Below are 26,510 nucleotides of genomic sequence, written 5' to 3'. Positions count from 1 at the left end.
GCCAAATTAAATCACTGGCCCGCGGACCGCCAGTCGTGGCACCCTGCTGTAGGAAGTACTCACTGATTGTGTTTATATTGGTATAACAGCAAACAAAAACATACCAATTGTGTCAGTCAATGAACATGTCATCCCATTGCATGGGTCCACTGTGTAGTCAATCTTTGTATAGTAAAAGATTTCAAAAGCAGACAAAGTGCATTTGTGAGATGCTTGAATATTGGTTTTTAATAACTTATAAAACACCTATGTTACAGCACCAACTATAAACATACTGTACATACACTGGATGAAACTGGGTGATTTTTTTTTTCAGACTGAACATCTCAAAAGATTTTATATTTTGGGGGGGAGAAACCAACATAAGAACAGTGAGCTAGAATGATAGAATCTACAAGCAGTTCAGATAGAACTCTAATGATAAAAACAGACAGTGGACTGAGGGCCAGATACTGCATTCACACCCGGGGCCATATTCATTAGGGCACAAAGCAGCAAAACATTTAGCAAGTTCAGGTAGGTCTCCCTGTTTCAGTCCTTTTTCTGACTAATGAGTATGCCCCCATCCTCTCAAATAGTAGTAGGATGTAGAATGTTTTGACTGGACTGAAGAGTTGTAGACTATTGTGGAGAAATTATTCAGTCCTCACTGAGTGAGAGGAGGTACACTTCAACTAACACATATCAACCAACAGTGAATTGATTTACTGAATCAGCTAGGTTTGCCAGTGTCCATCTGCCAAGCCCCCAGTGTACTGTAGCTATAACTACAACTGTATCCAGAACTGTAGTTGTAACTGTGGTCAAATCTGCAAAGTGCCATTTGAGATGAATCAGCCTGTATGAATCTCTTTCTAGTCATTATCTACCTGGTTCACAGCAGAACAGGAGCAGCTCTTCCATTGGTTTAAAACATCCAACTCTCTTTTTTTGGGATAATTAAACACACCAGTCCATTCGCTCTCTCCTTCATGGAATATAGAACACTATTTTACAAGGAGACAGAAGAGAGAAGGGAACATCTAGCATTTTACAGGTTCAGCAGCCGAGCAGAGAGAGCATCTATGTACAGTCCAGAACAGCTAAGGCGGGTGTCTGTCTGGTGGCGGTCAGGACAGTCCTTCACCCTCTGGCTGTGTATTGTGTTGTGTGTCTGCGTGTTGGATGGTGCTAGTGCATTTGGTCCAGTAGTTACTCATCTTGTTTAGGGACGAGGGGAAGGAGAAACGGAAGGAGGGATGATGATGAGGTAATGAGAAAAGTCATTGGTGAAAGGCAAGAAAGTGTTAAAAAAAATAACTAAAAGTAACAGTCTGTATGTCATCATGCATCTGACTGGTCAGGAGGTGGGGGGCTGTTAGACCTGTTCTGTCCAGCTCTGGCTGCTCTGTCCCTGGGTAAGGCTGCACACTCAGCCCCAGGCTTCATTGAGCCTATAGAGGCCTGCTGTCTGTTAGGGCTGTTTGATTCCTCGTCTTTTGACAACGTCTTTCTCAGCTTCTTCTCCTCTTCATCCGCCTCCTTATTTTTTCCCTCTTCATCAGAGTCGATGCGGTTCAGTCGTTTGCGGATAGGACGATCTTCCTCGGATGACGACTCCGATTCCCCATTATCATCCTCATTATCTTTAGTGGAGGGTCTGCATTTCTTCAGCAGAGATAGATGTTTCCTCCGCTGTTCTATCAACACCTCTCGCCGCTTCCCTCTGCCCATCTTCTCTCCTCCCCTCTTCTTTCCCCTTGTTCTAGTCTCCACCTCTTCTCTCCACCTCTTTCCCCTCTGTTCTTCCTCCTCAGACTCTCTGGAATGGGAGGATTCTGAAATAGAGGGAGCGAGCGGCGGAGTCAGACATCAGCAGGAGTTAACCCCGCATTCAGACACTAGCGGCAAAAACGTTCCTTTGCCCGGCGCAATGGAATCGATGGCCAAAGTTGCCGTGGAAGTGGTGAAAAATTTAAAACGGCTCTATTTTCTCTGCATCTGGTGACGTGTTTTCCGCTTCATCCAGCCAACCAGAAAATGTTGGTTTAGGGACAGTGGTCGGTTTAGATTGGTTTAAATTTAGGAGGGGGAGGGAGGGGTGGAACATTATCGGCACGCTTTCACTTGCAGAAGCATTTTTTTGCCGCTAGTGTCTGAATGCGGGTTGGTTATGAATTGTTTACATTCACTAAATGACAGTCTGTCAAGTTCCACATGGACCTCCCTAATTTGGGGCAGGGATGGTAACCATAGTAACTGACCATCACTGTTTGAGCTGGAGAGACGACGGCCGGATTTGGCCTTGTCCTTATTAGTGGCTGCCTGGGAACCCTCAGATTCCGACGTCTCGCGGTAGTTCACCTCCCGCTTCCGGCCCCGCCTTAAACCACACCTCTTCCTGTCCTCATCGCTGTCACTCAAATCACTGGTCTCTGCAGAGAGACAAAGAGAGTTTTATTTGACTTTCAACTGAACATGTTCTTTAACCTCCAGCACCAAACCTGGATTTGTGGGTGTGTGTCATCTTTTCCCAACTCATATTCCAAGCCTTACTCACCTATCTCTTCCTCTTCATCTTCACTCTCCTCCTCCCCCCATCCTCTCCTCCGTCTGCGAGGGTGTTTCTTGCACTTTGCTGAGGTCTTGGTGGTTCTCTGTTTAGGTGCCCGTCTCTGTGCCCGTGTAGACTGGCTTACGAAGCCCGGGTCACTGGCAAAGCTGTCCACATCACTGGCTGCTTCCTCATCACCTGACGCTACAAACTCCTCCTCCGTACTATTGACACAAGTTAAAAGTTTGCATTTATAGTGTTCAAACAAAAAATGACTTTACAATATGGGGGGTAGCTCCAATGCGTAGCACCCACACACACATATCCACGGAATTACTAGGACTGACTTTAGGCCAGTCAGGGACAAACGCACCTGGCGCTGAGCTGAAACTCCTCCTCACTCTCTGCAGCCGTGCTGTCGCTCTCCAGGTCGTTAAGTCTCCGCCTCTTCCTGCTCCTGGTGGCAGGGGCCTGAGCTGTGGTTGGTCCTCGTTTCTCCTTCCCCTCCTCCAATATGGTGGCAATGTCCTTATCCCGCCCCACTCCTACACACAGGACCATAGGGTTACATACAACAACAGGAACACAGGCAGGCAAGTATTCTGTCATTTAAACTATAGGTCGCCCGATTAATCGGAATTGCCGAATTCAAGTTTTCATAACCGGAAATCTGTATTTTTGGACACCGATTTGGGCAAAAAAAATTTTTTTACACCTTTATTTAATCTTTATTTAACTAGGCAAGTCAGTTAAGAACACATTCTTATTTTCAATGACGGCCTAGGAACGGTGGGTTAACTGCCTTGTTCAGAGCAGAACAGATTTTTACCTTGTCAGCTCGGGGATTCAATCTTGCAACCTTTCAGTTACTAGTCCAACGCTCTAACGACCTGCCTCTCTCATTGCACTCCACGAGGAGCCTGCCTGTTACGCGAATGCAGTATTCCAAGGTAAGTTGCTAGATATAAGTTTAATGCTCTTATAAAAAAACAATCAATCATAAATCACTAGTTAACTACACATGGTTGATGATATTACTAGTTTATCTAGTGTGTCCTGCGTTGCATATAATCGATGCGGTGCGTATTCGCGAAAAAGGACTGTCCTTGCTCCAATATTACTAGTTTATCTAGCGTGTCCTGCGTTGCATATAATCGATGCGGTGCGTATTCGCGAAAAAGGACTGTCCTTGCTCCAATGTGTACCTAACCATAGACATCAATGCCTTTCTTAAAATCAATATACAGAAGTATATATTTTTAAACCTGCATATTTAGCTAAAATAAATCCAGGTTAGCAGGCAATATTACCCAGGTGAAATTGTCACTTCTCTTGCGTTCATTGCACGCAGAGTCAGGGTATATGCAACAGTTTGGGCCACCTAATTTGCCAGGATTTTACGTAATTATGACATAACATTGAAGGTTGTGCAATGTAACAGGAATATTTAGACTTATGGATGCCACCCGTTAGATAAAATACGGAACGGTTATGTTATAATTGAGTCTATGATTTGATAGAGCAGTCTGAAGGAGCGATGGTAGGCACCAGCAAGCTCGTTAGCATTCATTCAAACAGCACTTTTGTGCGTTTTGCCAGCAGCTCTTCATTGTGCTTCAAGCATTGAGCTGTTTATGACTTCAAGCCTATCATCTCCCGAGATTAGGCTGGTGTAACCGATGTGAAATGACTAGCTAGTTAGCGGGGTGCGCGCGAATAGCATTTCAAACGTTACTCGCTCTGAGACTTGGAGTAGTTATTCCCCTTGCTCTGCATGGGTAACGCTGCTTCGAGGGTGGCTGTTGTCGTTGTGTTGCTGGTTCGAGCCCAGGTAGGGACGAGGAGAGGGACGGAAGCTATACTGTTACACTGGCAATACTAAAGTGCCTATAAGAACATCCAATAGTCAAAGGTATATGAAATCCAAATGGTATAGAGAGAAATAGTCCTATAATTCCTATAATAACTACAACCTAAAACTTATTACCTGGGAATATTGAAGACTCATGTTAAAAGGAACCACCAGCTTTCATATGTCCTCATGTTCTCTATATTTCTCACCTCCCCCATCAGCATCTCTGACGTCTTCCTCTATCGCTTCATCAATGGCGTCATCAAAGTCATCAAACCTGGAACACACACACCGGGGTTTACGTTAGGAACATGTGGAGCTGGACAACGCAGGGGGAAGCCACAGGAATTCAAGGCCGACCGCGGTACTGCACGCATTGTTAGTAGAAAACAGGATCCCCCATAATACTGAATGGAATAATGGCAATCTTCATACACAATTTTTTTGGAAGACAATCATGGTACCAATAATTGCTTCTAATACACCAGATGTTTTAAAATCGTGCATAGAAGAAGTTAGAATAATAATTTAGTTGCTAATTGCAGCCTGCAGTCCCCCGGACGGCCTTCATCTTGAGTGACTCAATGAGGGGGCAGCACTGAGCTAGCCTCCAACATCACTTCCTGGAGTAGCTCACACTAGATTTCTTGACGGGTCCAAAAAGTTGGATCCATTCCGAAATGGACCTGGGGCTTTCCCACCCGGACCCAATATGCATAAATAAAATGTTTAAATATAAAAAGCCGTTCTGTTCAGGCCATAGGACAACTTGACTCGTTACGTATAGACCTGGTTGGATCCAGACCCGGTCTGATCAGAATGAGGGAAGCAGCAGAAAAGTCATTTTTAAAAGCGACTTTATTAACCCTGAGCTGATAAAGCTTGAGAGGACCGGAAAAGGTGCCGCGATAGCAGACGCGGGAGAGGCAATACTGTGAGTGACACAGGGAGAAGGGAGGGAAAGAGCAACCAATCAAGCCGACTCGCGCTATAGTAGACTATGGGCGGGGTTAGCCTAGTGGTTAAGAGCGTTGTGCCAGTAACCGAAAGCTCGATAGTTCGAATCCCTGAGTGGGCAAGATGGAAAAATCTTCCATTCTGCCCTTGTGCAAGGCAGTTAACCAGTAACAGCAACTGCTCCCCAGGCGCCGATGACGTTGATTAAGGCGGCACCCCGCACCTCTCTGATTCAGAGGGGTTGGGTGAAATGCAGAAGACACATTTTGGTTGAATGCATTCAGTTGTTCAACTGACTAGGTATCCCTTTTACCTTTGCCATATATAGCTGCCATAGCTAGGTTATTTATCATCGAATATGATTACCTAGTACCTGTCTTGACTGCATCAAACCTGTAAGAAGCCAGTTAAGCTAGCTAACGTTAGCTAGCTAGGCTAACTGAGGCTGCAGTTAATGTGCTCTCATCCTACAAATAACAACAATTCCATTCGGAATATTAAGTAGCAGCCTACCTCTTGGTAGCCTATCCTTCAACATTTTAATTCCATATCCCGAGTGGCGCAGCTGTCTAAGGCACTGCATCTCAGTACTAGAGGCGGCACTACAGAGACTGGTTTGATCCCGGGCTGTATCATCAACAAGCTACATACGCCATCCTCCAATCTTGTGAAAACCAAGAGCAGCATTTACCATTAATTTATACTGTCATTGGGACAACATGACAGGGAAGATTTTAATTTACCGGCCATTTGAGAAATTGACCAGATCCATATGCATTGGTTGCGAAACCCATGAAGTCGTCTACCAACAGTGCTTAACACAGATAGGGGGCAGTATTTCCACTTTGGATGAATTGCGTGCCCATAGTGAACTGCATCAAAATCTGTCCTAAATTGATAATATATGCATATTATTATTAATATTGGATAGAAAACACTCTGAAGTTTCTAAAACTGTTTGAATTATGTCTGTGAGTATAACAGAACTCACAGGGCAGGCAATCTTCCAAACAAGTTTTGAAATCCTGAAAGTTGGGGCAACTTTGATGTCATCGCCCCCCCCCCCTTCCCAACAAGTTATGGATCTGGAAACACTTCCTACGTCTTCCACTAGATGTCCTCATTCAGTAGAACGTGTAATGGAGCATTTGCTGTGAACCTTGACCTAATGGGAAGGAAAGTAGTTGGTGTCGTAAAATAATGCCATTTTGTTGTGGGCTGAAAGTGGTAGCAAATGCTGCTACTTGGACACTAGAATTGAACATTATGAAACAAAACAATTTATTGTTGAACTAATACTCATTGCACTACATTCTGATGAAAGATCATCAAAGGTAAGGGAATATTTATGTTGTAATTTTGTATTTCTGCTGACTCCAACATGGCGGAGAAATATTGTTACGTCTGAGCGCTGTCTCAGATTATTGCAATGTTAGGCTTTTTCGGTAACGTAAAAAAAAAAATGTGACACAGCGGTTGCATTAAGAACCAGTGTATCTTCAACTATATGTAGAACATGTATCTTTAGTCAAAGTTTATGATGAGTATTTCTGTTATCTGGCGTAGCTTTCTATAATTCCTCCGGATATTTTGGAGGATTTTCTGAACATGGCGTCAATGTAAACCGAGATTTATGGATATAAAATGCATATTATCGAATAAAACATAAATGTACTGTGTAACATGTCATATGACTGTCATCTGATGAAGATTTTCAAGAGGTTAGTGATTTATTTTATTTTTTTATCCTGCTTTTGTGATTTTTATCTTTTGCTGGAAAAAATGGCTACGTTTTTTTCTTTGGTTTGGTGGTGGTCTAACATAAATATATGTTGTGTTTTCACCGTAAAACATTTAAAAAATCTGGGTAGATGAACAAGGTGTTTATCTTTCATTTGAGGTATTAGACTTGTTCATGTGTGGAGGTTAAATATATCTAAAGAATATTTTTGCATTCCCTGCGCCACCTTTTCAGCTGAACTGGGGGGTGGAGTTCCTGTAGGGGAACCCATCGCCTTAACAATTTTTAATAACACATGTTCAAACATTTGCCAAAATGCAATTCTATACAATGCACCTGTATAGAATTGCGGCTCCATATGTGACAGAGATAAACATCTCTGTTAGAAACTTAGAATGAAGGGGAATCTAAAGATGCAACTAGGATTGGTCGCTAAAAACCAATAGAACAAAAGAGAAATGCTGGTTTCAATGGCATATGAGGAAGTATTTCTAAAATAATTCCTTCCACGTTTCTATTGTAGGATTTTGCCGAGGCTACTTTGAAGCAAGGTAAGACATGACTCATAATATGAAGTAAAACACATAGGTTTCAAACAATTTAGTATGTTTTCAAAATGCATACTGCCTCCAGCTCACATTGCAAATTAGTGAGTGACGCGCTGATAGCCTGCCTACCATAGCCTATGCAATGGAATGGCGAATGGGAGGCGAGCTTCAATTATCAGTTGAGAAAAATAAATCAATTATAGCTCTATAATTGTGGCCATCAACTGTTTATCACCCAATTGCATTTAGAATTAAATGTTTCACTTCACTGTAGGCCGTGTGCATGTGATAAATAAGATGTGTGATGAATAGCAAATACACACGCCCCAATTTAATTCCACCAAACACACACACACACACACACACACACACACACACACACACACACACACACACACACACACACCTGTAGCTGATACACTTCCTGGTTCTGGTAGACCTCCTTCCCAGATTTTTGGTATTTTTTGCATCTTTCTTTTTTGCCTGTTTCTCCTCTTCCTCCCCTTCCTGCTAGAAACACAACACACAAATTCAGATTATGATCATTTATTTTATGCACATTTGGCCTTCTAGACAAAATGTTCCTAATTGTGTGTGTACTTACAGGAATGATGTTCTCCACACTGATTCCCACATACACCAGACGCTCCCTCCTACAGAGAAAAAACTGGAATTACACAACCATTTCAGTGTGTGTGACAGTGTTTGAGTGAGACCGTGTGAGATTGAGTGTGTATATATGTGTGTGGTGTGTGTGACCTCCTCTCAGCTCTGTCTCTTTTCTTCATAGCGCAATCCAAATTCTGCAGCTGCTCCTCTAGTCTGTCACACAGCAGCTTCTACAGAGACCAGGGACAGTGTTAATACATGCACACACTCTCTCTCTCTCTCTCTCTCTCTCTCTCTCTCTCTCTCTCTCTCTCTCTCTCTCTCTCTCTCTCTCTCTCTCTCTCTCTCTCTCTCTCTCTCTCTCTCTCTCTCTCTCTCTCTCTCTCTCTCTCTCTCTCTCTCTCTCTCTCTCTCTCTCTCTCTCTCTCTCTCTCTCTCTCTCTCTCTCTCTCTCTCTCTCTCTCTCTCTCTCTCTCTCTCTCTCTCTCTCTCTTACGTGTTGGCAGGGCGGGCAGAACCATTCTCCCTCAGGTATGACCATGAGAGGGGGTCTGAGACAGGCGGTGTGGTAACCACTATCACATGAATCACACAGCAGGATCTGCAGCAGAGAAACACACAGGTTGTGCACACATTTAGGTGTTTGGTGTAAATAAACTCATGAAATCAAGAATAGATAGTGCTCTGCAGAAGGGAAACAGTTTAAACACACGCCGTTTCTGGCTTCACAGTAAAGCACAATATTTCATAAGTCATACGGATGCCAAGATGTAAAGAAACAAAAAACACAATGTACTCCAAACACACACTTCTCACCAGTTCGGGGTGGTTTGGGAGTCCACAGTGGCTGCAGGGATCTTCATTAGGCGTCTCCTCTGATTGGCTAGAGTCATCTGAGTCACAACCACTTCCCCCACCCCCTCTCCCCTCCTCCCCCTCTCCTCCCTCATTCGGTTTGCATCGCTTCGCTCGAGTATTTGACCAGCGGGCGCCTCGATGTCTTCGTCTGCTCTGTAGACACACACACACATAAAACACACATTTACAATCAATCACCTTGATAACCAACATTTTCTTGGCTATGATCATTTTCACATTCATACAAAGCCTTATTCCTAGATCACCTATGAGTAAATTAACTTTTAAAACAAAGTAGTTACCTTTACAGTCCTGCTTTGTCCCTCAGGGGTTTCTCTCTTCTTTTGCCATTGAGCAGTCTTCTCTTCTTCTTCCTCCTTCACCCCTGGGGGTGCGTCTTGCCTCTCCACCTTGTTTGGGCTGGGTCTGTAGGTAGGGTTGATCAGTAAAATATCAAATTACAGCACAATGGAGACAGCTCCAACAATTACCAGCAGAACTGGGGCACAGTTGGAGAAGATGGCCAAAGACAGTCAGAAGAAGTGGAGAGCCTTTGTTGCTGCCCTATGACCCAGCCAGCACGGCGGGGATGAGTGAGAGCATGATAATAAATCAGAATTTTGTATCTATTATTCAGTTCTACATGATAAATTGCCACCTCAGTTATTGTGATGAAAGAAATGGGAAGAGATTCTATCATGGACCTTACCTGCAGATCCGAGCCGATCTCCGCAGAGACCTCCCATCTCCCTGCTCCTCCCCCTTCTGCTCTCGCACGTTCTCTCTCCTCTGGTTGGGAGGGATCTTTATCTTCAGCCTGATCCCGTCTTTCTGCAGCTCAGAGGAGGCTTCCAGGGGACCCGGCCGGTCTGTTGCTCCATGCCCAGCACCTTTCACCCCAGCATGGGCTGGTGTGTCTGCGTTGAGGACCTCTCCCTGGTCCACCTGTCCTTCTACAGTCTGGCTTCTCTCTGACTCCTGCTCCTTCTCTCCTGAGGTACTCTTCTTCTTCTCCTCTTCCTCTGTTCCATGACATCCCTCGCTTTTCTCCACATGGAGGTTAGTCTTTTTCTCTTTTGGGTTGTCATCCCTCTCTCCAGACTGGTCTCCATGTAAATTCTCCCTTGCTTTCTCTCTTCCATCCTCTCCTAACCTCTCCCTCGATCTCTCTCCTTGCTCGTTCCTCGCTCTCTCTCCTTCCCTCTCCTCTCCTCCTGCCTGTCTCTCCTGTCCTCTAGGCTCCAGGGGTGATGGGGCTCCAGTCTCTCCCCAGCCAGGACTCTTCCTTACCAGGACTGACTGCCTGCTCCTCTCCTTGTCTGGAGCTCTGGCCCTCTCCTCCCCCTCCTCTGACCCTAGTCTGGTTCTCTCCGTACAGACCGATCCGCCATCTTGTTTCTGCGACGCCGGCCTGCAGATGACCCCCACATGACATATACCCCCTATGAGCCCCCCAAGCCCGTTTAGGGGAGCCCCCCCATTGGTCAGCTCCTCTGGCAGTGTGACTGCTAGGCCCCCATCAGGAGTTGACTGCCTCCCCAGCTGCTCCTCCTTGGTATGTGTTACTGAAGGGTTACGGACGATGATGCTACTGCTAGTACTGCTGCTATGGCTGTTGTTGTTGTGATGGTTGCTGTGCATATCATTGTTGTTGTTGTGATGTGTGTTGCTATGGTGACGGTTGGCGCCAAAGAGCTCTCTCTTCTTCAGTGGTATCTTGGCCTGCTGATCGGTCCTCAGCGCCCTCTCCGCTTCCTCCTTCACAGGAGGAACTTCCTGTTTCATCGTTGCCGACATAGGCACCATGACGACGGAGACAGCATTGCTAGGGGAGTTGCTAAGCGTTTGGGATTCCTCTTTGACCAGTGCGGTGATGGTGCTCACTCTGTTGTCAATCACTTCTGACCTCTCCTCCTTCCTCCCGCTCTGTTTCTCTCCCTCTTCTTTCTCACCTTGTTTTTCCTTCATCTCAACTGCAATGTTTTCCTCCTTCACTGAGACTACCGGTGCAAGCTTGGTTGGGGTTTCCTTCTCTGCTAAAGACGCCATGTTGACGTCCGTACTAGTGGACTCTGGGTAGGAAGATGATCTACTCTTCTCTCGCTTTTCCTCATCATCCTCGTTCTTCACTCTCTCTTTACTCTTCTTCTCGTCTTCCTCAGCCTTCCTCATCTGTCTTGCCGCGTCCTCTTCCTCCACCTTCACCTCTCCTCCAGCTTCACCTTGAAAAATCACCACACATGTTGAAATGTTATATTGCAGCTCTGGTTCCAACATTCATTCATAATAACACAATTATAATAGAGCAGTAGTGACCACATGATCATGTTACTACTAACTACACCATCCTATTACAGGTAACAAAAGAACCCTTACCCTCCTCCTGGCCTCTTCTCCCCCTCTCCACAGGTGTGGCACAGTTGGACCCTCCCTTCTCTCTGTCCATCTCTTTCTCCGTCTCTCCTTCCTCTTTCTCCTTGTGTTCTGGATCCAGCTGGGTCTTCAGGAGGTCCAAAGCATCGGCTAAGTCATTCCGGGTTCTAAGGACAAACAGAACATTCTGAACATACGGTGCCATAAAAAAGCATTTGCCCCTTTCTGATACTCTCAATTTTTGCATATTTTTGATACTGAATGTTATCAGATCTTCAACCAAAACCTAATATTAGGTAAAGGGAACCTGAGTTTACTAATAACCCCAAAAATGTATACTTAATTTATTTAATTAACACAGTAGTTGGACTCAACAACTGGTTGTGCCACCTGCAATGACTGCAACCAAATGCTTCCTGTAGTTGTTGATCAGTCTCCCACATCGCTGTGGAGGAATGTTGGCCCACTCTTGTATGCAGAACTGCTTTAACTCAGCGACATTTGTTGGTTTTGAAACATGAACTGCTCGTTTCAAGTCCTGCCACAACATCTCAATTGGGATTAGGTCTGTACTTTGAATGTGTTGCTTTTTAACCATTTTCATGTAGACTTGATTGTGTGTTTTGGATTTTTAATCTATTTTACTAAGGCAAGCCAGTTAAGAACAAATTCTTATTTTCAATGACGGCCTAGGAACAGTGGGTTAACTGCCTGTTCAAGGGCAGAACGACAGATTTTGTACCTTGTCAGCTCGGGGATTTGAACTTGCAACTTTGCGGTTACTAGTCCAATGCTCTAACCACTAGGCTACCCTGCCGCATGACCATGCTGCATGACCCAGCTGCGCTTCAGCTCATAGACAGATGGCCTGACATTCTCCTGTAGAATTCTCAGACACAGAGCAGAGTTCATGGTTCCTTCTATTATCAGATAATTCTACAGGAGAATGTTAGGCCATCCAGTTATTGAGTGTAAGGGGGAAATTACTTTTTCACACGGGGGCATTGGGTGTTGCATAACTTTGTTTATGAAATAAATATGTCAATGTTGTGTTATTTGTTCACTCAGGTTCCCTTTTTTTAATCTATTATTAGGATTAGGTTGAAGATCTAATAACATTCAGAATCAACAATATGCAAAAGTAGGGGGAAAATACTTTTTCACAGCACTGTACATACACCCTTTCTCTCTTCTCAGATGCTCCGACTAGGGTTACAAAAATTATATCTCATCTATCTTTCCATGCATCATTACCTGACAATACAGCTCCAGGTGGATCCATCCCAGTCGTCCTGTTCCTCTGTGTACAGTCGGATGTTGTGTTGGGCGTCAGTCTGCAGCCAGTACATCAGGCCCTGTCTGTCTCTGCCCAACGGCTGCAGCCTCATTGCCTCCGCCTCCTCCTCGTTCACCAACGTCTTGAACTTCAGGTTGTCATCAAACTGGATCTCACACAGGTACTGGGGTCGGGGGTTAGAGAGAGACGGGGAGGGGGGGTTAGGGTCAGACAGAGAAAGAAGAAAACAGTACAGTGCCTTCAGAAAGTATTCACACCCCTTTACTTTTTCCACATTTTGTTGTTACAAAGTGGGATTAAAATGAATTTCATTGGAATTTATTGTCAACGATCTACACAAAACTCTTAATTTCAAAATAAATAAATGATTAATGGAAAATAAATATGTTAGAATCACCTTGGGCAGTGATTACAGCGGTGGGTCTTTCTGGGTAAGTCTCTAAGAGCTTTGCAAACTTTGATTGTACAATATTTGCCCTTTACTATTTTTTTAATTCTTCAAGCCCTGTCAAGTTGGTTGGTGATCATTGCTAGACAGCCATTTTCAAGTCTTGTCATATATGTTTAATACAATTTAAGTCAAAACTGTCTCTCGGCCACTCAGGAACATTCAATGTCCTCTTGGTAAGTATTTGACTCAGCCATGCCTCCTTGCCTGTCCAACATTTTCTCATCTCCCACCCCTTCTAATGCGACTATCCCCGAAGCTTCTCCATTTTTCCCCTGGCCCGCCACAAAGTTACTCCTTGCAGGAAGTCACTGAGTCCAAGGTGCTAAAGGAGCTCCTTAAACTTGACCCCCAAACACATCTGGGTCAGATGGTTTACAGCCTTTCTTCTTTAAGGCTGCTGCCCCTATCATCGCCAAGCCTCTCTCTCCTTCCTGGGGAGGTTACCAATGCTTGGAAGGCTGCCAACAGTTTGTCCTTTATTTAAAAGGGGAGATCAAGCTGATCCTAGCTGTTATAGGCCTATTCCTATTTTGCCCTGTTCATCAAAAACTTGTCAATAATCAACTGACTGGCTTTATTGAGGTCTATAGTATTCTCTCGGTATGCAATCTGGTTTCCACTCAGGTTATGGATGTGTCACTGCAACCTTCAAAGGTCCTCAATGACGCCACCATTGTCCTTGATTCTAAGCAATAATGTGCTGCTATTTTTATTGACTTAGCCAAAGCTTTTGATACGGTAGACCATTTCATTCTAGTGGGCTGGCTAAGGAGTATTGGTGTCTGAGGGGTCTTTGGCCTGGTTTGCTAACTACCTCTCTCAAAGAGTGCAGTGTATAAAGTCAGAACATCTGCTGCCTCAGCCACTGCCTGTCACCAAGGGAGTACCCCAAGGCTCAATCCTAGGCCCCACTATCTTCTCAATTTACATCAACAACATAGGTCAGGCAGTAGGAAGCTCTCTCATCCATTTATATGCACGTGATACAGTCTTATACTCAGCTGACACCTCCCCGGATATTGTGTTAAATGCTCTACAACAAAGCTTTCTTAGTGTCCAACAAGCTTTCTCTACCCCTAACCTTGTTCTGAACACCTCCAAAACAAAGGACATGTGGTTTGGTAAGAAGAATGCCCCTCTTCCCACAGGTGTTATTACTACCTCTGAGGGTTTAGAGCTTGAGATAGTCACCACATACAAGTACTTGGCAGTATGGCTAGACAGTACACTATCCTTCTCTCAGCACATATCAAAGCTGCAGGCTAAAGTTAAATCTAGACTTGGTTTCCTCTATCGTAATCGCTCATCTTTCACCCCAGCTGCCAAACTAACCCTGATTCAGATGACCATCCTACCCATGCTAGATTACAGAGACATAATTTATAGATCAGCAGGAAAAGGCCTCAAAAGGCCTCACCCCCCCCCTATCTGAGATATCTACTGCAGCCCTCATCCTCCACATACAACACCTGTTCTGCCAGGCACATTCTGTTAAAGGTCCCCAAAGCACACATCCCTGGGTCACTCCTCTTTTCAGTTCGCTGCAGCTAGCGACTGGAACGAGCAGCAATAAACACTCAAACTGGACAGTTTTATCTCAATCTCTTAATTCAAAGACTCAACCATGGACACTCTTAACAGATGTGGTTGTGTGGTATGATGTATTGTTGTCTCTACCTTCTTGACCTTCGTGTTCTTGACTTTTCACAATAATGTTTGTGCCATGTTTTTATGCTGCTACCATGTTGTTGTCATGTTGTGTTACTACCATGCTGTGAGGTCATGTGTTGCTGCCTTATGTTGTTGTCTTAGGTCTCTCTTTATGGTGTGTCTCTCTTGTTGTGATGTGTGTTTTGTCCTATATTTATATTGTATTTATTTTTTAAATACCAGGCCCCTGTCCCCGCAGGAGGCCTTTTGCCTTTTGGTAGGCCATCATTGTAAATAAGAATTTGCTCTTAACTGACTTGCCTAGTTAAATAAAGGTTAAATAAAAATAAATAAAATAAAAAGTAACTCCAGTGTATAAATGTCCTTGTGTTTAGGTTATTGTCCTGCTGAAAGGTGAATTTGTCGCCCAGTGTCTGTTGGAAAGCAGACTGAACCAGGTTTTCCTCTAGGACTTTGCCTATGCTTAGCTCTATTCCTTTTCTTTTTATCCTAAAAAACTCCCTAGTCCATGCCGATGACAAGCATAACCATAAGATGATGCAGCCACCACCATGGTTGAAAATATGAAGAGTGGTACAGTGATGTGTTGGATTTACCCCAAACATAGTGCATTGTATTCCAGACAAAAACTGAAGTTATTTTTTTCAGTATCACTTTAGTGCCTTATTGCAAACAGGAGGCATGTTTTTGAATTGTTTTATTCTGTACAGGCATCCTTTCACTATGTCATTTAGGTTTGTACTGTGGAGTAACTACAATGTTGTTAATCTATCCTCAGCTTTCTCCTATCACAGCTATCTCTGTAAGTGGTTTAAAAATCACCATTGGCCTCAGGGTGAAATCCCTGCGTGATTTCCTTACTCTCCGTCAATTTTTGTAGTAACTTTGGTGTACTGATACACCATCCAAATTATAAAAAATAGCTTCACCATGCTCAAATGGATATTCAGTGTCTGCTTTAAAAATATATATATGTATCCATCTACCAATAGGTGCCCTTCTTTGCAGTTTTCATCGTTGAATCTGTGTTTGAAATTCACTGCTCGACTGATGGACGTTACAGATCATTTTATTTGTGGGGTTCAGAGATGAGTGTTTAACACGATTTTTGAATGACTATTATTACACACAGAGTTAGTCCATGCAACTTAATATCTGACTTGTTAACAAAGGGGTTGAATACTTACTGACTCAAGATATTTAAGCTTGAAATGTTTTATTTACTAATGTTTTATAAAAAGATTAATCCACTTTGACATTATAGGGTATTGTGTAAATCCGTGACACAAAGTCTTAAATTTAGGCTGTAACACAACAACGTGTATAAAGTCAAGGGGTATAAATACTTTCTGAAGGCACTGTATATGATCAATATACTGTTCATACATAACAGTAGATATCACAGAGGAGGTAAAGAGGTAGTCTGGTTATATTAGTGTGATAGTCTGCACACGGTGTGTGTGTGTGTGTCTTACTTTGAGGATGCTGGTTTTGCACTCCATGCTCATGTCCTGGTAGCCCTTGTGTTCCAGCTCCCAGGCCCAGCTACTGTTGATGTCCTGGCATACCTGGATGACATATATACAGTCAGTACAGGTGTACACACTAAGCACACACCAAGCACAGCTTACCTTAGCCAGGTACCTCTCCCACTTGTCTGCAGACACAGACTTGCCAAGCTTCCTTAGCAGCTTGACATGCAGCTCCACTAGTGGCTTGGGCACTGAGAGAGATACACACACAGAGAAATAATACATGAGTTAATACATTAGTTTGATATAAAACTAAGTACACTGTCATAACAACAGCTAGTACAACACTAAACACTTATTACAACACCCATTGTGCCGTGGATTTTTTAAAACTCAACATTCTCCTTCTGGTATTCTGACTGTCTGTGCAATTCACATCGATTCACACTTTCTAAGAATTATCCTCAAATATCTAGCTAACAGTGGCAGGCGTGGAGGTAAGATCAACAACTGTGATTCATTGTCATTTTTTGCATTAATAAAAAAAAACACGACGATGTTTTTGGTGAACAATGAAGGAAATGTGGAAAGAGCAAACAACGTTATCACGGCTATCTACAGACAGTTAACTAACTGGCTAACTTGTAACAACATCTTTCCTACAGATACTAAAACGTTAGTACATGCTAGCCTAGGTACGCCACACACAGCTAGCCAGATAACTAGCTAGCTAAATCGTGACAAGAAAGCCCCAGTAGCTCACATTGTCTCAAATGAGGATGTAAATAATTATAAACTGTGACAAATGTAAAGCATGAGTAATTTGAAATCAGCGGAATTTTATTTGAATTAATTAATAGCCACTGATGTGTTGACGAACGTTAGCTTGGTTTAGCATGAAGTTGCTCGACTACACATCACGCATTGCGCCTGCGCGAAATGGACAGTCTACCAAGTAGTGTTTTTATCGGACTATTTAGACAACTGTTTACGACACCGATTGTATTCAAATAGTATTTACTCATACACACCTGGGGCTGAGTTGTATACTTTTCTTGCACTAGTATGGGCAGGCAAGCATGATGGAAAAGTACACCTAATAGCTAACGTCCGCTAGCTAACGAAATTAAGGTAGCTAACTAGTTAGTTTGGTCATTCAAGCAGGAATGGCTGGCTAGTTTCTTAACAAATAGCTAAGTAACGATACATCTAGCTATCTAGTTACATCAATCAGTAACACCGAGGCACATGTCACAGTGTGTGGAAACTCCCCTAAGCCAGCTAGCTGTACTTGTTCCCCCCTGACCACCCAGCTAGCTGGAAAGTCAGTGATGATGATGCCCTCATCCTCTCCCTTCCCACCTGTCGATGTGTCCCGGAGATACCTCTCCATCTGCGGAAAGGTGAGTTCGGGTAGGTCCAGGGCTTGTCCGTAGCGCTCCAGGAACGAGCAGACCACTGCGAAACTGGGGCAGAGACCGGGGCTTGAGCCCTGCGCTGCCGCTGAAGCAGCCATTTTTCCAGCCGGGGAGTAGGATGAGAATGAACGGATTTGGGAGGACAGAAAGGAGCCCAGAATTCAACGCGCCAAGTATCGTATCATGGGTAGACGAAGGAGGGGGCTCTGTGCCCAGGTATTCCCCCCAGGGACGCAAGTTTCAGACATCAATAATGTTATTGTGGTTCATTATCTAGGCCTGTACGATTACTAAACATTTACTTTGCTAGTTGGTGTACGAGTCATGTAGAGTACAGTCTATTCACCTTATTTTCAACGGAAATATGGGCGGGGTCTGTTTAGGTTTTTTTGTGTGATTGACTTCCGGTTAAGCACTTCCGGGCAACAGTTAGCTAGTTACATATCTCACTGTCGCTTCTTACAACTTCCCAAATATGGACGGAAAACAGGCATTTTGTGATCGGTAAGGGGATGCCACAATAACTGGCAGAAACGGAAGCTGTTCATGGAACAGGAGTGTTTTGACCACAGAACAATTTTTGAGAGGGTAGTGCAGTTGTGAGGCGCCTTTTGATTTGCACCCGCCTCCCAAGGGCGAGGAGTCTCTTCGGATTTGCCTCAGCGCATTGCACTTGAAGAAACCTCTAACATAAACATTTTTAAAAAGAGAACTCCAAACCGACCCTATGTGTGTTCCTATCACTTCGTGGACAAGTGGCCGACTGAAGAGCATCCTTTCACTGAGAAGTGGCTGGGCTATGATGCTCCAGTATAGATCAGAAGGCGACATCTCATCAGAACATTAACACATACATGTACAGTAGCTGTTAGCTAGCTGCTAACGTTACTCGCTAGCTATCGTCACATATAGGGTATCCTGAATCAGGCAGACGTTAGCTAACTGTAGTAAGTAGGTAGCCATTCCTAAGTCCTAACATACTGTAGCTAGCTAACTGTTGCCTAGCTTAGCTAACATATTCTAGCTTACTTAGCTTGGGGGCAGCCCATCTGATGTTGTTGCTAGCTAATTAGCTCATCCCCTACATTGTCAGACAGAAGTTGTTGGATAACTAACAATGTCTCACCAATGCAATAATTAATATTAATAATTAATAATTATTATTGCTGGCATGCCACTGGTGATGCTCATGAAATGTCTAGCTAGCTAAATAATTAATTGTTCAAATTGTTGTCTTTCTTTTAACCATAACCAGTAGACTGTGTATTTTACTTTGTTAAACTTGTGGTCTCTTATGTTTGTTTGACAGATGAAGACAATTGTGATGTGGAGTCTGATCTGAGTGTGCCAATGGCACTGCAGCATAAAGGTGCTGATACTCAATGGGATGTTCCAGCACTGACTGATCACAGCTATGTGTCAAGTGAACCAGTCAACAAGCCCATCTGCCACAAACAAACCCAATGTGGTGGTGCAGAGTCATTGACCCACACCATCCTGAAGAATGACACTAGCTCAGTGTTGTATACTGGCCTTCCTCTAAGTGTTTTCTTTAACCATGTAGCATTTCTGCATAAATTCTACACGGCTAACTTCAAAATGCATATCACTGATCAAATACTGTTAACCTTGATGAAGCTGAATCTACTCCACAGTGATATTGCTGAACACTTTGCTGTGTCCCAGGGAGTAGTGAGCAGAATCCTTTCCTACTGGATTGACACAATGGAGGAGCTCATGAGGATCTACATTCCATGGCAGCCGAGGTTAGACAATCCTGAAGACGCTGCCTCAGTGCTTCAAAGAGAAGTTATCCAACACCACTTGCATCATCCACTGCTCTGAGACCATTCTCCAGAAAGCAGACAATCTCGATTCCAGATGGGAGTCATACAGCCACTATTATTCCAGCAATACTCTCAAGTATTTGGTTGCCATTGCTCTATGTGGACTCATTATGTTCATTTCTCCTGCATATAGAGGCAGATGTAATGACAAGTTCATCACCCAAAACTCTGGCTTCCTGGAATACCTTAGGCCTGGCAATGAAGTTATGGCTGACGGGCTTCACCATCCGAGATCTGCTGTATGAGAGGAAGGTAAACCTTGCCATACCAGCCTTCACCCAGAAAGGAGGCCAGCTGTCTGACGAGGATGTCGCAAGCACAAGAAGGATAGTTAATGTGCATATACATGTTTAGAGAGTTATCAGACTCAAGGTGTTCAAATCCTCTTCTAGACTGTTCCCATCAACCTGACACACAAAATGGACAAAGTCCTTAGAATCTGTGCAGCCCTTGTTAACATGCAGGGTGAGATCATCCATGAGGATGCAGAATGAGCAGTGAGAATGTTCATACATTTGAAATGTAACTTTAAACACTATCATTTCATCCACCTGAGATACTATATATATTAGTTTAATCGGAATTATTTGTTCCTATATTTGAAATCTACTGTAATTTTGCCGGTTCCTGATAATTACAGGCATCCACTAGGTGCTGCTATAATGCTTTTTAAAATCTATTTCAAATACATTTTCTTCAACACAAATGTCACTAACAGACCAAGAGGGAAGACAAATGTCAAGTGACACAATTATTCTTAATTTGTGCCCTTGAAAACCAAACCCAGAATCAAACTGAAAACACGTTTGAATACTTTAGACATGCCTCCTCATCCTTCTTTTCAAAATGGTAAATATCAAAGAAAAGGTCAAAGTGGAGTTTTATAATGTTTTTATTAACTCCGTAAGTTGCTAAGTGCAAGATGAGTTCACGAAGTGCCATATGAAAAAAGAGCTATACAAGGTACGATTAAAATATTCATCAATCATAAGGTGTTATCCTTAAACATTAGATAAGCATGTTTGAAGAGAGTTGTACAAGGAAAGATGTAAAAAAACACCAAGAAGAATTATGCAAATATAAATCAGGGCAATGTGCATATGAAGAGAACTGTGCAAGACAAAAAAACAACCCAGAGTTATGCTTAGATACAGTAGAGCTGACAGCTTTACAAGGCAAAAAAATAACTATTTAAAAACACAAAGTATTAGGCCCCGAGCCTAGATACCACATAGATTAACATATTTGGAGCACATAGTTAGTCTGCCTATCTGGAACTCATATACTATCCTTGGCAGCATATGTGGGAAATACAATGCCTTTAGTTTAGTGATTACATCAGCACAGAACTTCACCTCAAAAGGCATATAAATAACAACCAGCTCGGATGGAGCCCATTTACACCTGCATGTAGTACCCACAGGCTCCATTAGGTTGCAGCTGGGGAACCGCATTCACCAGCTTCACATCAGTGAGTTTGCCAGAGACTCACACTTCTTACTCAGAACAGGACATTTGATTTCTATAAGTTTTTGAGAGTTTAACACTACATCGGGGCTTGCAGAAAGCCATGGCTCCTTGACTCACTGCTGTGCCTCTGCTCTCCAGACTAAACCCACAGCTCTCCGTCCATGTGTTGGCCACCTGCTCATTTTCCTTGCCATATGTGGTTACTGAGTTTCCATGGAACCTGGGGAAGAGATGCTCCCGCACAAAGTGGTCAGGATTTGTTGAGGTGCGCACAGGAACCTTCTTTGCTGAACTAGCAGTGATCTGAAGTTTAAGTGCATCATACCATGCATAGGAGGCACTCTCCTTTAGTGAAATCTCCAAGCAGGCACATTTATACTCCTCCAGCTTAACATGAATGTCATAAAATGCATGTTGATGTCGTGTTCACTATGAGGCTGCTGCTGGATCTTGAGGACTGTTTGGTTTAGCGTTGCACTTGTGCAGACGGCTCCCACTGGAACATTGGCCAAACTCTTTTACAGTTTTTTTTGATTGCTTAAGCACGATTTTCAAAACACTACACCCAATTTTCAAAACACTACACACAATTAGCACAACCACACACCCAATTAGCAAAACACCACAGATCCTTTGCAAAATTAAACACTGTAAAAACTATACACTTCTTTTTAAAAACCACACTTTGTTGCCATATGAAACACACACGTTCTCATTACTATACTCTGTTTGCACGAGTTACACTCTGCTGTGATAAACCTAAAACACTTTTAGCACTTCTACTTCCCTATGATTAGAGTAGGCTACTATCAACAAAGTACAAATATAATGTCAATTCACCAAACACTACACAAGACCAATGTTGCAGACTGAAGAAACTCATTTATTTCTCAACACGCCCAAAATGTTGACATGGAGATTCATAATACTGTAACCAAACGTCACTTTATGCATTGTAAGATCAAAAAAATAAAAAATAACTAGACATTGTCTCTTCGCCTAGCTGGATCTGGCCAGAGAATTTCATCAACATCGCAGGCAATGTTGTCATTAGCAAGACACGTCTTGAATGACGAATCCATTCTTGCATTGCTGCTACCTCCATCTGGTCACAGGCCTCCTCCATGGCTTGGATGAGGGGTACCTCAGCCTGGAGACGGAGATCATATACCTTCCACCGCCATGCTGAGAAAAACTCTTCTATAGGGTTGAGGAATGGAGAGTATGGTGGAAGATATAGGACAGTGAAATGTGGATGTTGCTGAAACCAGTTCTGAACCAGACCAGAGCGGTGGAAAGACACATTGTCCCAGACAACAATGTATTGCATATGATCGATTTGATTTGCTGCTGTTATGTTGTGCAATTGGTCCAAGAATGTAAGTATGAGTGCTGTGTTGTAAGGGCCCATATGGGCATGGCAGTGGAGGACACCATTCTGTGTAATGGCTGCACAGTGTTATATTACCCCCACGTTGCCCTGGGACATTGACTATAGCCCTGTGGCCAATGATGTTTCTTCCCCTCCGTGTTCTCATCAGGTTGAACCCAGCCTCATTTACGTAAATTAACTCATGCTGGATCTCCTCTCCATCCATTTGTAAAACTTTCTGAAAAACAGTGTCAGGCAAAATTCGTCTGGATAAGTTCAAATGTAAATGTAGATCTAGTATACATATTACAGTACAGTAAAAGATTGAGACAGTATGCAAGATCACACTGCTAAAGTGAATACATACCTCTGCATAATCATGCCGCAGTCATTTCACCCTTTCGGAATTGCGCTCGAAAGGCACTCGATAAATTTGCTTCATTTGAATATGGTTTTTTTTGTGGATGCGTGCCAGTGTTGATGTTGAGTAAGTCGCTCTGGATAAGAGCGTCTGCTAAATGACTTAAATGTAAATGTAAATGGATGTCGTTGAAAATGGTGTAGTTATTGACAATGTTAGCTTGGAGCTGCTTGAGTGTTATAGCATTGTTGGCCAAAACCATGTTTACTATCTCCCTCTCTTGCTGTTCTGTGAACATAGGCCTTCCCCCTTGTCGTCCCTAACCCTCAATCCTATGTAGAAAAAAACAGTATAAAATAGTACAGTAATTTCACAGGAAAAGGTAACAGAAGTGCTGATAGTGCATAGAATACAGTACTGTAAACAGTTACTGAAACCGTGCAGATGTTTTTGATATGATATTTTTACAATACCTATTTTCCAGTCTAAATGTTCTCATCACACTTGCCACTGTATATCGGCTTAGATTTGGCTGTACTCCCAGTCCAGCCTCCCTCAGCGTCAGGCCGTGGTTGACAACGTGGTCAACCAGTGTTGCGCGGATCTCATTTGTCAGATTCGGTCCTCTTTGAGCACCTTCTTGTCCTCATCCTCCATCCTCCTCTTTCTCTGACTCTTTCCATTGTGCTTGAAGGCCGATGAACTCACCTGCTGCTTTTTATAGTGCTAATACACCTGATTGGTGTGTCTACAATTAAGCAAACAAGGTTTTGCACACCTGATGACTGTGTTGAACCAATAGGTTGGAGGGTGTGGTAATCTGACAGTCAGTGCTTTGGTATTGCAAGGATGTTACTTCATGATTTTTGTGTGTAATGTATGTTAAGTGTGTTTAATGTTTTGCAAATCACTGTGTGTAGAGTTTTGCTACAAGTGTGAGGTTGACAATGTGCTTATAGTTGTGCAAATGTGGGCTGATGTTTTGCTTCTTGAGTGTAAGGTTTTGCTAATAGTGTACTACTTTTAATTTTAGTGTGTCATCAATCAAAAAAAACTGTAAGTGCATTGTGGGAGTGGTATGCAGGGGTTGGAGGTAGAGATGGAGAAGCGGCTGGGGGGCTGTTAGAGAACTCAACAGATCTCGCTCAACCTTTTGGAGATAAATTCCGCTGTGTCCCCAAGTTCCACTGGCATTGCTCATCTGTAAAGGACACCCCTGTCAATCTTCCATACACAGCATTCTGCACCTTCAACAAAAAACTACTGTTAGAATAGTTGATTACAGTACAGAACACTGGTTTACATGTGTTCACAGGTGACTAGTTTACACAGTTCCCTTTTAACTAGTAGGTTTAGGTTGTTGGTCATTTCCTATTTGAATGTAAAACTCACCTTGATTCTGTACCTACTTCATTGCCATTTGAGATTAGACTGATATACTAAGACAAATGAGCCATTGAAACCAAGAACCGTGTGTACATGTTGTACTAGTTATGTTATCAGTTCCAGTCAGTGATATCAAATCATGTTGTATTTCTGTGTTGTAGATGAATGTATATGGTGTTACTGATGTCAACATGTAGGCTAGAACATACAGGGGCAACTAGACACTAACCCTCTTCTTATAGCTATCCGGATTCCAGTCCCTTCTAAACGACAAACATCTAAGGGTGAAGGGTAGGGAGCAAATTGAGATCAGCTTTCTATGTAGGCCTAGTCTACTCTGCTCACATATGCTCAGTTCACAGGACCTGCTCTCCTTCTTACCTTAAACTGAGTCAGGAAAGGTAGGCTTAAGGAAACCAGCTTGATCTATCAATAGCTCACATTCGGTTGCACTCGGAACAAAACGTGAGCGCAGCGATAAGTCTGCTTGGCCTGGCTAATGGAGAGGAGCAGAAGTCCTAGACTAGGCAGTGGCTAGTTGGAGTTGTAGGGACATCTAAAGTCCAGCAGGTGGAACCATTTCACTGATGTATTGACTTTTATATCAGGCTCGATGGAAAACAAATCTCCACAACAACTACCCAACATCATCCCCAGGGATCTGAACTGGTTAGCACTGTGTCTGGGATGGAATACACATGGCTGGTGTCCATAAATGAATGATGTCAGAGGGATGTTTCTAATCTAGTCTGACTAAATAATCTTTCCAAATCTCGTCTCGTTGAAAGGCGTCCAAGGCTATTTTTGACCAGAATGTTGTCAGCATCTTCCAGCCTGATCAATTTATCAACAACATCCAAATACCTGTTACAACATTATAGACCATGGCAACCACAAGCATCCTCTACCTCTCCTGTAGCCACAGCCAAAACCTGGGCTGCGTCCTAAACGGCACCCTAGTCTCTACATAGTGTACTACTTTTGACCAGAGCCCTATGGGCCACGATCAAAAGTAGGGCACTACAGTACATAGGGAATAGGGTGCCATTTGGAATACACATTATAGACCATCTCAGCCACAGTCTACTCTATGGCCACAGCTAACCTGATTAGCATACACTTCTAGATGGCAGCAGGAGGCTACTTGCTATATGTCTACGGCACATCTGTTAGCAGTAAACCAGCAGAATACGTTTATCAATCTCTATTATATACATTTATTCATCTCTATTATAACCCTACTCAGAGAGCAGACATACCCTGTTAACCTGATAATCAGATCACCGTCAGACTTTCAAGCCAAGCTCTTTTTCCTCAAACCTCATCTCAAATCTTAAATCCCGTTATGACATTTTGATAGTCAGTGTTATGGGTTGTACATACTTCAGCTAAATGGAGATAAATATATTTGGACTCTGGGTGTGGACCACAACCAATAGTCCAGGGCTGAGTTTATCAAAAGCATTTTAGCACTAAGAACATCTTCATTTCATTGAAACTAAATGGATGAAAGATGATCTTAGTGATATGATGCTTTTGGGGAACCCAGCCCAGTTCTCAAGAATGTTGAAGGACAGACAGACAGACACACAGACATCATGAGCTCTGTATAGCTGATCATTATATTAGCAGCAGCTAAAGATTATATTAGCAGCAGGAACAGGCTGGAAATGACTGAAGTTTTATGTTGGGATAATGTTGTCAGAACGCTTCATCCAGTCATGTCCAGTAGGGGGCACTGTGCCCCTCTGTTCTACAGGTCATGCTCTGTTTGTCCCAAATGACACCCTTTTCCCTATTTAGTGCACTACTTTTGACCAGGTCCCGGGATGACAGTAGTACATTATGTAGGGAGGGAATAATGCCCCATTTGGGACACATACATGGAGGTTCATGATGTCTCCAGGTTCGGGGGACTGTTGTTAAAATGCATCAGCACTGAGAAGGCTCAGAGTTAGCAGCAACACAGGGAAAACACTTATACATGGATCGCACATGGACTAAAAATGTATGCTCTCATTGTAATGTAAACTGTCTTGGGTAAAAGGGTTTGTTATGTGGCATTATGTTTACAGGCCAATCAGATCCTCTAAACTTTCACCTCTGTGAATGTCAAAGTCACTCAAAATGATTTCAATGTACAAAATCCACATAGCCCCCTTTCCTCTTACATTCTGTGTTGAGAGACAGAGAGAGGAAGTAAGGGAGACAGAGTAGTGTCTGCATCATTTGAACTGTATTGTGTGAACCAAGGAGGGCCATATGTTTGACATTAGTTTCACCACCATTTGACC

General features: G+C 43.2%; 1 protein-coding gene and 1 long non-coding RNA gene across 5 annotated transcripts; one reads left to right on the top strand and one right to left on the bottom strand.

The window, feature by feature from the left end:
* Window positions 1-203: 203 nt before the first annotated feature.
* LOC123992822 (remodeling and spacing factor 1-like) lies at window positions 204-18,141 on the bottom strand. 2 transcript variants are annotated; one of them, XM_046294364.1, is made up of 17 exons: window positions 17,725-18,141; window positions 16,522-16,613; window positions 16,366-16,458; window positions 12,726-12,931; window positions 11,475-11,638; window positions 9,808-11,320; window positions 9,401-9,524; window positions 9,057-9,251; window positions 8,737-8,841; window positions 8,391-8,470; window positions 8,236-8,284; window positions 8,038-8,141; window positions 4,595-4,662; window positions 2,907-3,078; window positions 2,540-2,757; window positions 2,244-2,414; window positions 204-1,817 (listed from the first exon to the last, which is right to left on the bottom strand). In XM_046294364.1, exons 1-17 carry the CDS (start codon window positions 17,876-17,878, stop codon window positions 1,324-1,326), a joined length of 4,002 nt encoding a protein of 1,333 aa, XP_046150320.1. In that variant the 5' UTR covers window positions 17,879-18,141; the 3' UTR covers window positions 204-1,323. The 2 variants fall into 2 exon arrangements, with proteins under 2 accessions (XP_046150320.1, XP_046150322.1); XM_046294366.1 differs by having other exon boundaries at window positions 8,038-8,138.
* Window positions 18,142-18,203: 62 nt separating this feature from the next.
* LOC123993947 lies at window positions 18,204-22,082 on the top strand. 3 transcript variants are annotated; one of them, XR_006831537.1, is made up of 2 exons: window positions 18,204-18,284; window positions 19,090-22,082. It is a non-coding gene; the product is annotated as an uncharacterized LOC123993947 (long non-coding RNA). The 3 variants fall into 3 exon arrangements; XR_006831538.1 differs by having other exon boundaries at window positions 18,210-18,727; XR_006831539.1 differs by having other exon boundaries at window positions 18,210-18,731.
* The last annotated feature ends 4,428 nt before the right edge of the window (window positions 22,083-26,510 follow it).

Source organism: Oncorhynchus gorbuscha, linkage group LG13 (assembly GCF_021184085.1).
Source record: "Oncorhynchus gorbuscha isolate QuinsamMale2020 ecotype Even-year linkage group LG13, OgorEven_v1.0, whole genome shotgun sequence".
Classification (NCBI taxonomy): domain Eukaryota; kingdom Metazoa; phylum Chordata; class Actinopteri; order Salmoniformes; family Salmonidae; genus Oncorhynchus; species Oncorhynchus gorbuscha.
Note: the sequence above shows the minus strand (reverse complement) of the source record. Positions and strands in the feature narration are given on the sequence as shown.

Bases quoted from the DNA above. Each gene is read 5' to 3' on its own strand.
- LOC123992822 (XM_046294364.1), bottom strand. From the start codon at position 17,878: ATGGCTGCTTCAGCGGCAGCGCAGGGCTCAAGCCCCGGTCTCTGCCCC. The intron at 11,321-11,474 runs GTAAGGGTTCTT...TGATTTTTCAAG, and splicing joins GAGAAGAGGCCAGGAGGAGG to GTGAAGCTGGAGGAGAGGTG. The intron at 8,842-9,056 runs GTGAGAAGTGTG...TCTCTGCTGCAG, and splicing joins TCCCAAACCACCCCGAACTG to ATCCTGCTGTGTGATTCATG.